The sequence below is a fragment of the Bacillus rossius genome, chromosome 8 (genome assembly GCF_032445375.1).
Source record: "Bacillus rossius redtenbacheri isolate Brsri chromosome 8, Brsri_v3, whole genome shotgun sequence".
In the NCBI taxonomy this organism is placed as follows: Eukaryota; Metazoa; Arthropoda; class Insecta; order Phasmatodea; family Bacillidae; genus Bacillus; species Bacillus rossius.
The window spans coordinates 3,580,247-3,594,476 of NC_086336.1; the positions used below are offsets into that span (position 1 = coordinate 3,580,247).

Sequence of the window (14,230 nt, forward strand, 5' to 3'; positions counted from 1 at the left end):
TTGGTTGTAGGTTGCGGAATGCTCACTCACGATCTGTTGAAAAAGGTGTGCTTTCCTAGATCTCAAGAGGAAGATCATCGACCTTATTTAAAAATTAGTGAATAATATCATGGCCTAGCGAGAATCACAAGAAAACCTATTCACATATTAGCTACCATTGTGTATCAGTTGTCTGTATAAGCAGTCTATGTTGTCTGTATAAGCAGTCAATGTTTTGTGTGGGATGCAGGATGCTCCCTGACGATCGCAACAGAAGGATGGCTTCGCTAGAACTCAAGGGGAAGGGAAATCTTAGTGTGTGATAGCGTTTCTCATTTGTTTCATGACGTAGTAATCGTCTGATTAATGAACTTTTGTTTTTGTGTGATTTCCACCTGTTAAAATTCTTTTTTAAGTGTTAATTTGATAATATGAATTCGGAAATTTATACGAAACTCTGAATAAAATTGCCTGTCTTAGACATCAAGGACAGTGCATTTTGTCTTACATGTTAATGCTTCTCAGCTGTCTCAAAGAATATTATTTGTCTGAGTAAGGTTATTTTTTTAATACACCTGATAAAAATATTGTAAGTGCTGATTTATTGACAGAATATCACTAATTAAATGTAACTCTGAATAGAAATGACATGACTCATTAAGTAAAAAATTCTTCATGCAGAGATAGATTTCTCACAAATAATCAGGAGCACTCGGAGAAAACCATCAGATGTCTAGCCAGGAATAATCAGAAACACTTGGAGAAAGCCATCAATATATTAACAAGAATAATCAGAATCACTCGGAGAAAACCATCAGATGTCTAGTCAGGTATAATCAGAAGCACTCGGAGAAAACCATCATAATATTATCAAGAATAATCAGGAACACGCAGAGAAAACCACCATAATATTGTCAAGAATAATCAGGAGCACACAGAGAAAAGCACCATAATATTGACAATAATAATCGGAAGCACACGGAGAAAACCACCATAATATTGACAAGAATAATTGGAAGCACACGGAGAATCCACCACAAGTTTTCTTTGATATCATAAAAATACAGAAAAAATATTTAATAAATAAGAAATAAGTTAATAAAAAACTTAACTGGTTGACCGTGTAAAATTTCTGTGTGAGAAGTGCGGTGTACAGGTTACACGAAAATTTTACTTGAAAAAACATTATAAATTTTGTAAAGGAAGGTTTCTAGCATCAACATCTCTGTCCTCTAAGGTGTTACACACCTGAACTGCTGTATCGTGATCTATATGAAGTAGTTGTATTTTGTCACTCTTAAAAAGAACTATAATAATTTATTTTATTAAAATGAATGTCGCATGGACTGATAAATGTATACGATATATATATACAGTGTCAGATTTTAATGTGTATAAATGTAAAATTTTAAATAAATTATAGATTTAAAGAATTTTTTTTATTTATTCTTCGTAACCTACATCGTTTATCTTAATGTAATAAACTACATGTGACAAGTAATTTAGGTCAGATTTGTAATGCGTGTTTTGTCTTGTTTGTTGTTTTTTTTTTTTTATCAATAATGCTGAAGACAGTATTTTTTGCTAAAATTATTTTTGAGTGAGTATTTCATCTGCATTCTTACTATTTTTATGGGAGATGTTTTGGTAAAGTGCTGTTACTAGTAATACCGTAACATTAGAGCAAATCTGATAGGAACTTGATTCATTATTTCTGAGAAATAAGTTATTACTCCCCGAAATAAAACTGACAGACTTATGGGAGATTTATGGTCTTAAATCGTAACCTGTTATATACTGGTGTACACTATGGTGGGATATTAAAAAATTAAAGAATGTTAATCAATTGATTACACTTCGGAGTAAGCTGGTGCACTGGATGGGCTGTATCAGTAAGAATCTGTATACGTGGTAAGCGGTTATTCGTCCAAGTTACTCACTCCTTTGTTGCTGATTACTAACATGAATTTTTAAAACATGAAAAAAAAAAATTGTATACTGGCCGGGGTCTTGATTTAAAATATTTTGCCGCTTATAATTATCGGAGTATCGACTTTCACAGTATGGTATGTAGGGTTCGACTCCTCTCGTATATGTGCTACAAATTTTTTTGTTGGTAGCAAATTATACATGCGTAAGCTGATTTTCTGTTCTGGTTCAGTGATGCATACTTTGAAATGGTTCTAGAAAGTACTTTACGTAAGCTGGATTACGATTTCACTGGTTTTTTACGTGAAATGTGTTGGAAGGCTAGCGACGTGATGTATGCATGTCTCGAGCAAACATATGACTGTCGCAGCGTTCTGCTAGTTTTCAACTCCTGCGCGAGGGGTCAGTGTTCATTTTCTGGTGACGGTAGGCGTGTCTCGATCGTGTAGTCTCTGCCTCATCGTTGAGAATTTTTTTAAATTTTTTTTTCCGGTTAAAGTGCTTAAATTTAGGTACTTTTGACTAGAGGCACATGAATAAGTTTAAATTCGTATGCATTGGAAGATATTTTTCTACATGAGGTAAGAGAAATACATAGCTGTTACAATGTCCGAGATAGGTATCGAACACATGTTCCTTACCCTATGTGTGACTAGCACTTGACGTTTGACCCATCTCCTCTAACCCTCGTTTACTTTGTGATATAGATGGGACATGGTTGTTTTCAGAGAGATGATGGTTAAAATGTCTTGGGCATAGAGTCGTTTGTAGAAATTACTATGTGTGGTAATTATTTTAGTCGAAGTGATAATTTAATAAAACACGTAACAATTAACTAGGAGGTTTTTTTCTAATGTGCAAACAAATCAATGATAGGATGGATGTGACGGCAGGGAGCTAGTGTGAGGCCTGGTGAGCTGAGAGTGCAGGGTCCCTGCAGGCCCGGACTCGCTGCTGTGCACCGTGGTGAACGGCGGGCGGGTGGCCGGGAAGCGCGGGGTGAACCTGCCAGGACTGCCCGTGGACCTGCCAGCCGTCACGGAAAAAGACAAGCAGGACCTGGCCTTCGGCGCGCAGCGCGACTTCGACATGGTGTTCCCGTCCTTCGTGCGAGACGCCGCCGCCGTGCGCGAGGTGCGCCAACTAATGGGTGCGTGTCCTGCAGGGTCTGCATGCCTGGGCCTTCTCCGTGTCCATGTTTTGCGCGTGCTCGTGGCAGTAGCAATACCAACAGCACGCAAGCATCACGAGCTGCTACAACATTGCCATCAAACAGACATGCTCTCAAACACAATGTTACCAACCAGGCTAGGCAAAGTTAGAACATAACTTTCTTCACAAACACATAGCATGTGGGCTTGCGGAAAGCGTGTCACATGTATTGTATTTGGCAAGCTTGACACATTAGGCTTTATTCGAGCTTGAATCATGCCTTCTTTGGGCCATGGCAAGCTTGCTGCAATCTTGTCGAGTCAGTCTTGCAGCAAGCTTGACATGTGTGAACTAGTCATCTTTGATGCAAGCTTTGATTCAAGCTTGTCCCTAGGAGTTTAGCTGAAAGCTTGTCGTGTGTAAATTAGCGTGGATCAAGCTTGATTCAAACTAACACACCTACAATGGCAAGCTTAATTCAAGCTTGAATCGGACCTGTTTCTCTATCTGGGCATGTACTATGAAATACTTAAAACAAAAGGTAATATAATAATTACTGAAAGCAAAAATTAATATTTCTAAAACGGGAATTGTGGTATATCTGAATTCCTTCTTAAAGTTAGTAAGGGCCGGTTTAATGACCTTCGATTAAACCTAGAGCTATGGCTATTATTTCTTACGACGTTCAGTTAACATATAGGAAGTTATGAGATAATCTTTCAGTACAAGTTTTCCATGGATGAACTAGTGGCTTGCTGGTAACCTGTAGCTAAAAATGATCAGAAAAGAAAATGGCGAGATATCAGGCGAGGTTAGTTGTTCACATTGGTAGTGATGATGACTTTTTGGGAATTCCAGTTGTTTAATGCAATATTCGATGAACTAATAGAGTAGGTATACTACACACACATGCTTATTTGTACCATTCACCGAAGTTTGGTTAAAAATCATGTGATGAGATAATGTAGGTAGAGCTATATCTGAATAATATATTATATTTGTATTTAATTAATCCCAACGGAATTATTCGATATATACAATATAAACTTACATGTAATGGCTTAAGAAAATGCTTAATTCATTAACTTAAAATTGGCAAACTAGAATCAATCCGCCTGTAAAATTCGTGTGTTTGTGTTAAATAGCTTGTAATTTAACTAGTACTAGAATTTGTATGTAGTAGATGTGTATGTCTATATATACACGTAAACTACGCCATAAATGAATCAATTTCGCCAGATTATGATAAAATGTTAAAATAATAATTACATATCCTTTTTTCCCCTCCCTATCATACAAACCAACATGCAGGTAAAGGGTGTGAATATTTCATTTAAATTAATACAGCACACCAATAGAAACTATCCAGAGAGGCATGGTCAACATGTATGGATTATTAAATAAACAATAAGACAGAAGATAAGAGTTATTCTGTAGTTAAAACATTTTTCTCTATTCCTATAATTTTTGTGTAGAGAATTAATTCTATTTACTTTGTCTTAAATTAATACAACCTAACAATACCGTGCTTTTAAATAAGAGAATAGCGTAGAAAACATGAAATCGGACATGGTTATGCACTTTATATTTAAATCTTAAAGATTAATACAAATAAAGTTAGATGGTAGAGTAGTTTTTATTTTCATTTTACGTAATTCTGTTGCCAGACAAACGTAGTATAGAGACAAATACGGTTGGAGCCAAAGACATTTGGAGTCAATGACTTCTGGAGCCAAATATTGTTGGAGGCAAAGGCTATTGGTGCCAAAACTTTTGGCGCCATTGAATTTTGCAGTTAACGACATTTGGAGCCAAATACTTTTGGAGCCAAAGACTTTTGAAGCCAAATACTTTTGGGCCAATGACATTTGGAGTCAAAGACTTTTGGGCCAATGACATTTGGAGTCAAAGACTGTTGGCGGTAAAGACAGTTGGAGAGAAATAAAGTTGGAGTCAAAGACAATTGGAGGCATTGTAGCCTACCGTAAGTTGACTATCGCATCCTACTGAGTTGAATATTCGTGAAAATGTCTGTAGTCAGACCACGATTAACCTCGTGGTTCAGAGATGCCTGATCTAAACACATAACATTGTAAAAGACCTGGTTCAAAGTTATTATAAGAATCTAAAAATTAGACTTTAATTGTAGGCAAATGTGTTAAGCGAATGCAAAGTTTGATCCATACTTAATAATAATCCATTTTCAGGAGTGGTCAAGCACAATTTTCACAGAGTTTTGGATATAACAATGTGGCAATGTTGGGGTACCAAGGTGACTTCAAACACATCATATCATGCCATCTACTGACGATTCTCGACTCCATGCCACACAGGGGACAAAGGCCGCAGCATTATGATCATGCCGAAGATCGAGTGCCACCAGGGTGTGCTAAATATCGACGAGATCATCGCAGAGGCTGACGGCATCATGGTGGCACGCGGTGATCTGGGCATCGAGATCCCTGTTGAGAAGGTGCCCATCGCCTATCACTGCATCGTGGCCAAGTGCAACCTGGTGAGTGCAGAGCCCTGTTTCTACACATCACCTACCACAGCATCATTTCCAAGTGCGACCTGATGAGTGGTGAGCCTTATTCCTACACATCACCTACCACAGCATCGTTTCCAAGTGCAACCTGATGAGTGGTGAGCCCTGTTTCTACACATCACCTACCACAGCATCATTTCCAAGTGCGACCTGATGAGTGGTGAGCCTTGTTCCTACACATCACCTACCACAGTATCGTTTCCAAGTGCAACCTGATGAGTGGTGAGCATTGTTCCTACACATCACCTACCACAGCATCGTTTCCAAGTGCAACCTGATGAGTGGTGAGCCCTGTTTCTACACATCACCTACCACAGCATCATTTCCAAGTGCAACCTGATGAGTGGTGAGCCTTGTTACTACACATTACCTACCACAGCATCTTTTTCCAAGTGCAACATGATGAGTGGTGAGCATTCTTCCTACACATCACCTACCACAGCATCGTTTCCAAGTGCAACCTGATGAGTGGTGAGCATTTTTCCTACACATCACTTACCACAGCATCGTTTCCAAGTGCAACCTGATGAGTGGTGAGCATTGTTCCTACACATCACCTACCACAGCATCGTTTCCAAGTGCAACCTGATGAGTGGTGAGCATTGTTCCTACACATCACCTACCACAGCATCGTTTCCAAGTGCAACCTAATGAGTGGTGAGCATTGTTCCTACACATCACCTACCACAGCATCGTTTCCAAGTGCAACCTAATGAGTGGTGAGCATTGTTCCTACACATCACCTACCACAGCATCGTTTCCAAGTGCAACCTGATGAGTGGTGAGCATTGTTCCTACACATCACCTACCACAGCATCGTTTCCAAGTGCAACCTGATGAGTGGTGAGCATTGTTCCTACACATCACCTACCACAGCATCGTTTCCAAGTGCAACCTAATGAGTGGTGAGCATTTTTCCTACACATCACTTACCACAGCATCGTTTCCAAGTGCAACCTGATGAGTGGTGAGCATTGTTCCTACACATCACCTACCACAGCATCGTTTCCAAGTGCAACCTGATGAGTGGTGAGCATTGTTCCTACACATCACCTACCACAGCATCGTTTCCAAGTGCAACCTGATGAGTGGTGAGCATTGTTCCTACACATCACCTACCACAGCATCGTTTCCAAGTGCAACCTGATGAGTGGTGAGCATTGTTCCTACACATCACCTACCACAGCATCGTTTCCAAGTGCAACCTGATGAGTGGTGAGCATTGTTCCTACACATCACCTACCACAGCATCGTTTCCAAGTGCAACCTAATGAGTGGTGAGCCTTGTTCCTACACATCACCTACCATGTCAGTGTCGTCAAGTACAAGTTGTACAACAGAAAGTATAACTCAGCTCTATTAAATCTTGAGTGATACAATTGGACTTTGTTATTTTGTTATGAATATGCACTTCACTATGGGTACATTAATAATCCTGGCTGTTCGTGCAGTACTAATGTTATTATTTAAACATAGGACTTCGCATGTTCGAGACCGAATGCAACTGTTTTTCATATTTAGATATTAATGCATAGGTATAATTTATATATTTATCATCAAAAACTTTAGAGGTAAAAATCTGAACCTACGTGTTCAGGCTGGAGAACGATTTGTAAATGGAAGCACATTTTTATTTTTATTATTTTCAATTTATTTTAACAGTTCTTTTGGGAAACCCTAAACCAAAGATGTTCCACAGCGCAAAACACAAAAATCGGGCTATACCCCTCACTCACTTGTTTGTGAGTTATTTTATTGGGCTGTCAGGTTGACATCGAGGTGTTAGAAAGTAGGAGGAGCAGAGCCGTAAATCCATCAGAAAATACAGGAGGCAGGTATTGATCAGGGTGTTGACCTGGTAAACAGTATGTGGTTAAACAAGTGCCGTATTGGCAAGGCCATTGAAAGGGAAGAGCAGTTGGGCAAAATATCCAGGGCCCAGATACCAAGGAGACCCTGGTTGTATTCAATTTTTTTAAAATCTATATCCTAAGATAAACTTAGGGCAAAAGTTACATGTATATTGTTAATATTACAAGTTATGCGATATGCACAGATCCCATTTACATTCCTGGCCAAAGTAAAATATAGAGTCTTTGAATTTTATTTTATTCATGGGCTTTGTAAAGTTGTAGCCTACAGTAATAATAGGAAGATGGCCTTACAACATTATTTACCCCTGGGACTTTGGTTACTTTCGATGGCCCTGCATATGGCCATGTGGATACTGAAATAACTTGAAGGGGAGAGGGTTACGAAGAGACTATTTCGTCTGCAGTTGGTGGCCATCTTTTCGTCTGCTGTCGGTCACCATTTTAGGTTCGTGATCAACACGTAAGTGTCGCTAATTTTTTAAAATTTTATTTTATATAATAAATTGCGGAGTGTTGTGAGTGAACCAAGGGACGATGAACACGTTAGAGTTAAAAGGCAGAGATCTTAGTCACTGGGCTTTTCTCTGGTTGTGGTCCCAATTTTGCTTGTTGGAATGGTTCCAGAGAACGAAAAACGGAATGAGTCTAGAACAATAGACTACCATAGTAACATTTTCACCCAGAAAATTATTGTAGTTCATATACAAGAGTCAAATCAGATCATGTGCCACAAAAAAAGACAATGTCATGAATAATAAGACACAACAAATTTGAAAATTCATTGGCTTCAAAATTCATCAGCTCCAAAAGTCTTTGGCTCCAAATTTCCTTGGTTCCAAAAGTCATCGGCTCCAAAAGTCATTGGTTCCCTATCTTAGGCCTAACTGCTCCATCAACATTTGTCTACAACGCGACTTGGCTACGATGCTACAAGACTACAAGCGTACGAGGCTATTAAACAACAATAATATTAAGAAGCAGAACTATGAGACAATGAGTCTACGAGGGGCTAACTAGCTACGAGACTACAATGCTACGAATTTTCGAGACTACGGGGCTATTGGTTTATTGGCTACGAAGCTACAAGTCTATGAGTCTACAAGGCTGCAAGAACAATAATGTTCTGAGTACAGAATTAACGATCTACAGTCAATTAGAAGGATTGGTACGGAGTTGCCTGGTCTAAACTCCTGACATTAGACAAGGGCCTTTTAAAATGTTCGCCGAGGATCGTAAAAAGAGTGTGACACAGTTCCGATTCACTTGGCCTGTATAAAGAAGGCTACGCGGATGCATGGCAACAAAGACTATGAGACTATGAGGCTACAGGACTACAAGAATATGAAGCTACAAGTCGAGAAAACTACAAAAACCCCAAGGCTACGAGACTAAGAGGCTACATGAGTACAAGACTTTATTCTGCCTATTGTAAAATTCCTTTTGGTAAATATCAGATTTCAGTATTCTTTGGCAATTTTAATTTATTAGGTTTATTTATATTTAGAAGGTAGGGTAGCTATTCAATGTTTTTTGTATATTAAATCTCTGTGTTTGAGCGAGCCCTCTGTCATGTGAGCCATAAGCGCACTGTGTGTGTGTGTATATGCGTGTGCAGGTGGGTAAGCCGGTAATCTGTGCGACGAACATGCTGGAGTCCATGGTGTACAAGCCTCGCCCCACGCGTGCGGAGATAATGGACGTGGCCGGAGCCGTGCTGAGCGGTGCAGACCTCGTCATGCTGTCGGCCGAATCGGCCAAGGGCATGTACCCACTGGAGTGCGTGCGCACCATGGCCGCCATCTGCCGCGAGACGGAGCGTGCCGTCTACCACCGCCAGGTGTTCGGCGACCTCATCAGCATGGTGAGTACACTCACTCCAGGTGTGACTATCCAAGCTGATGGCCAAGGGCTTGTACCCCCTGGAGCGCCTGCGCACCATGGCCGCCATCTGCCGTAAGACGAAGCGCGCCGTCTACAACAGCCAGGTGTTTGGCGACCTCATCAGCATGGTGAGTACACTCACTCCAGGTGTGACTATCCAAGCTGATGGCCAAGGGCTTGTACCCCCTGGAGCGCCTGCGCACCATGGCCGACATCTGCCGTAAGACGAAGCGCGCCGTCTACAACAGCCAGGTGTTCGGCGACCTCATCAGCATGGTGAGTACACTCACTCCAGGTGTGACTATCCAAGCTGATGGCCAAGGGCTTGTACCCCCTGGAGCGCCTGCGCACCATGGCCGCCATCTGCCGTAAGACGAAGCGCGCCGTCTACAACAGCCAGGTGTTTGGCGACCTCATCAGCATGGTGAGTACACTCACTCCAGGTGTGACTATCCAAGCTGATGGCCAAGGGCTTGTACCCCCTGGAGCGCCTGCGCACCATGGCCACCATCTGCTGCCAGACGGAGCATGCCGTCTACCACCGCCAGGTGTTCGGCGACCTCATCGGCATGGTGAGTACCTACACTCACTCCAGGTGTGACTAGCCAAGCTGACGGCCAAGGGCTTGTACCCCCTGGAGCGCCTGCGCACCATGGCCGCCATCTGCCGCGAGACGGAGCGTGCCGTCTACCACCGCCAGGTGTTCGGCGACCTCATCAGCATGGTGAGTAAACTCACTCCAGGTGTGACTATCCAAGCTGATGGCCAAGGGCTTGTACCCCCTGGAGCGCCTGCGCACCATGACCTCCATCTGCCGTAAGACGGAGCGCGCCGTCTACCACCGCCAGGTGTTCGGCGACCTCATCAGCATGGTGAGTACACTCACTCCAGGTGTGACTATCCAAGCTGATGGCCAAGGGCTTGTACCCCCTGGAGCGCCTGCGCACCATGGCCGCCATCTGCCGCGAGACGGAGTGTGCCGTCTACCACCGCCAGGTGTTCGGCGACCTCATCAGCATGGTGAGTACACTCACTCCAGGTGTGACTATCCAAGCTGACGGCCAAGGGCTTGTACCCCCTGGAGCGCCTGCGCACCATGACCTCCATCTGCCGTAAGACGGAGCGCGCCGTCTACCACCGCCAGGTGTTCGGCGACCTCATCAGCATGGTGAGTACACTCACTCCAGGTGTGACTATCCAAGCTGATGGCCAAGGGCTTGTACCAGCTGGAGTGCGTGCGCACCATGACCGCCATCTGCCGTAAGATGGAGCGCGCTGTCTACCACCGCCAGGTGTTCGGCGACCTCATCAGCATAATGAGTACCTACACTCACTCCAGGTGTGACTAGCCAAGCTGACGGCCAAGGGCTTGTACCAGTGGAGTGCGTGTGCACCATGGTCACCATCTGCCGGGAGACGGAGTGTGCCGTCTACCATCGCCAGGTGTTCGGCGACTTCAACGGCATGGTGAGTACTTACACTCACTCCAGGTGTGACTAGCCAAGCTGATGGCCAAGGGCTTGTACCCGCTGGAGTGCGTGCGCACCATGGCCGCCATCTGCCGCCAGACGGAGCGTGCTGTCTATCACCGCCAGGTGTTCGGCGACTTCAACGACATGGTGAGTACTTACACTCACTCCATGTGTGACCAGTCCACAGTGAATAGGCTATACTGGACGAACCACCAAAGTACAGGTTGTTTTTGATGTTATGTAGATCTTTATATTCGTATTTATTATTTCAGGAATATGAGTAAACATAATGTAAATTTAATTACCTAGTATTTTCTCCGAGACACACAAACTTATACTGTTTTACCAAAACATTAAATTTTTTTATTAAATTGTATAATAAATAAAAATATTTCATATTTGTTACTGATTATGTTAATACATACTATTGAACTTTGGATAAATTTTACAATGTTAATAATATAATTTATTGATAATGCATATAAATTAATCTTTGTAATTTTTTTTAACGACTCGGACTGCAACTCGTGCACAGTACAGAACTTGCTTATTGTGAGTAACACAGTTCGAAACGTGTGCAATGGTCAAAGCATTTGGTGCACTGTATTCTTAAAATTAAATGCTTAGCGACTGTGTATTTAGTATTTATTATCTTGCCCATAAAAATATGTAAAGCAAAAAATAAACCTCAATATAATATATTGATTAAAAGGGTCTATCCTTTGAAGAACATGTTGTAATACTCGAGCTGGATACGGCAGCGCGCACGGAGGTTGATGGCCGAGCGCGGGCTGCTCTGCGCAGGTGGTCCCGCCGCTGGAGCCCACTCACTCGCTGGCCATCGCGGCGGTGCAGGCAGCCGTGATGTGCGATGCCACCGCCATCATCTGCACCACCACGTCCGGCCGGTCGGCGCAGCTGCTGTCCCGCTACCGCCCGCCCTGCCCCGTGGTCGCCGTCACGCGCTTCGCCCGCGTGGCTCGCCAGCTACAGCTCTACCGCTCCGTCCTGGCGCTGCTCTACATCTGTGAGTAGCCGTCCTCACACAGCTGCTTCACTAGCTGCAGTCTTGCACTCATTCTGCATAGCAGCTCTACCGCTCCGTCCTGGTGCTGCTCTACATCTGTGAGTGCCCCTCCGCCCTCTCACAGCTGCCTTACCAGCTGCAGTCTTGCACTCATCCTGCATAGCAGCTCTACCGCTCCGTCCTGGCACTGCTCTACATCTGTGAGTGGCCCTCCGCCCTCTCACAGCTGCCTCACCAGCTGAGGGAGTGGGCGATACCGTGCCAAGGTGGGGTCCAGGTCGAGGATGAAATTTCAAGTTCATTCAAGATGGCCACCGCGACATTGATAATTGACCCCATTCACAATGCAAAACCTTGAACCTGGCGCTGAGACCCTTATTTTATAGTACCTATTATTCAATTAAAGGTATTGGGAAAAAAGAATTTAAATAATAAAATTACTTTAAGCATTAATTACTCATAGCACAAACCAGGATTCAAAACAATGACTGAAATCTATCGAATCAATCAAAATATTTTTTCAATACTTTTAGAATTTTTCTCATATATTTAGAATAATATTTACAGATATTCATACTGGTGGGAAATACCTATAACATCAGCGGCTTATTGGAGGCTAGTAGATTAAGAATATGTCTCATTAAGGTTATTTTACCATATTTTATTAATGAAGTAACTTTAGGCTTAAATTAACTTTTTTGCTTCGACCAATGATCGAACTGAGGACAGGAATCTCAGGCCAACTAATTTCTAGGTTCATAATTATAGAAATTTAATATGGCAACCAAGATGACCGACAAGAATTTGTAAAGTTCTAAAAAACAAAATGGCTGGCATAACATAATTTAAAAAATCGGAATGTTCTACTGTAACTAAAATTGCAACATTAACGAGTGGGACACTCAATGGTAATGAAATGTCACTATAACGAAAAAAAATTGGAATATTTGGCAGTGGGGCACTTCGACTTCAAACCTAAAGTTACTTAATAAAATATGGCAAAAAAATCCTTAACGAGACTTAAATTCTTAATAATCTACTAGCCTTCAACAAGCCACTGGTGTTATATTTCCCACCAGTTTTAATATATGTAATTATTAACCTAAATATATGAGAAAAATTCTTAAAGTATTGAAAGCAAAATGGCCGAAATCTAAATGGCAGCTGGGGTCAAGGTCATGAAGATGGCCATCGAGGTCAAGGTAAAATATCAAGGTTATCCAAGAGATGGCCGCCGTGACGTCCAAATCCAAGATGACGGCAGCTCCTTGAACCCAACCCAGCTCCTCGCGAGAAACCCGGGGCCAGGAGGAACCAATACATGTACTTCTCACTAAGACTTGCATCGCGGGTTCGAATCACAGTCCTGCGATTCTGGTTTAACTGTTTCGCGTTTTCCCAAAATGACTCCATGCAGATGCTGGGATGATGCTGGGATGTTCTTCCCGGCACTGTTGAGGTCGCGAGGTCAGAGGTCGCGAGGCAGGCACGGGGCTGTTGCAGCGCCGCCGCTGGACGACTGGCTGCAGGACGTGGACTCGCGCGTGCAGTACGGCGTATCCTACGGCAAGCAGACGGGCTTCGTGCGCCCGGGCGACGCCATGGTGCTGATGACGGGCTGGCGAGCCGGCTCGGGCTTCACCAACACCCTGCGCATCGTGTACGCCTCCATCTGACACTGCCTCCTCCGCTCTCTCCCGCAGCGCCGGTGGGGTTCCTGCCCGCTCCAAATTAGCTGTGTCGTCACCACGCCTGTTCTGTGCTCGTGAATAAACTGGGGGTTTCTGCCCAAACAGCTCCGAGGGAAGTTATTTGTGTTGAGCAATGCTACACCTTTGAGCAGGGGCTTAGCCGTGGAGGGGGGGGGGGGTTAGGGGTTCAAACCCCATCCCCCTTCCTTAGCACCAAATCTTTAATTAATTTCTTATTCTTCACTCAAACAAATTTCATATTAAAATTAATAAAATTTTTACCATTACAATATTTAAATTTAAGTACCGAAAACCGCTAAAATAGCACTATTTTACACCTTAAAATCCAAATTTTCCCAGGGGAGGACCCCCGGACCCCCCGCTTTAATACGGGGGGAGGGGGGGGGTTGCATGCTTCTTAACACCCTCCATACACAAATCCTGGCTACGCCACTCCCTTTGAGCAATATACGAATCAGGCTTTAGAGTAAAACATATTTGTACCAGTTGTTGATCGGGAAGCTTGTAGAAAGGCTCTAGTGAACAACTTGAGTTCTGAAGCTAATGTTTTCAGGGTTTGCATTAAAATTGTTATAGAATCCAGCGTAGATTCAAATTAGAATAAATGAGGTTCTTAAGTCTTGACCCATTTTATTCATCTTCATTTCATACCCAAT

The 14,230-nt window shown here is 43.0% G+C and overlaps 1 protein-coding gene across 1 annotated transcript in view; it reads left to right on the forward strand.

The window, feature by feature from the left end:
- The window catches only part of LOC134535495 (pyruvate kinase-like), a 56,087-nt gene extending 42,428 nt beyond the window's left edge, over positions 1-13,659 (forward strand). The window contains exons 6-10 of the mRNA XM_063374628.1: positions 2,849-3,058; positions 5,394-5,575; positions 9,098-9,343; positions 11,640-11,862; positions 13,366-13,659. Coding sequence (XP_063230698.1) covers positions 2,849-3,058; positions 5,394-5,575; positions 9,098-9,343; positions 11,640-11,862; positions 13,366-13,538 — 1,034 coding nt within the window. The 3' untranslated portion in view covers positions 13,539-13,659. The remainder of the gene's footprint in view (positions 1-2,848; positions 3,059-5,393; positions 5,576-9,097; positions 9,344-11,639; positions 11,863-13,365) is intronic.
- Positions 13,660-14,230: the final 571 nt, after the last annotated feature.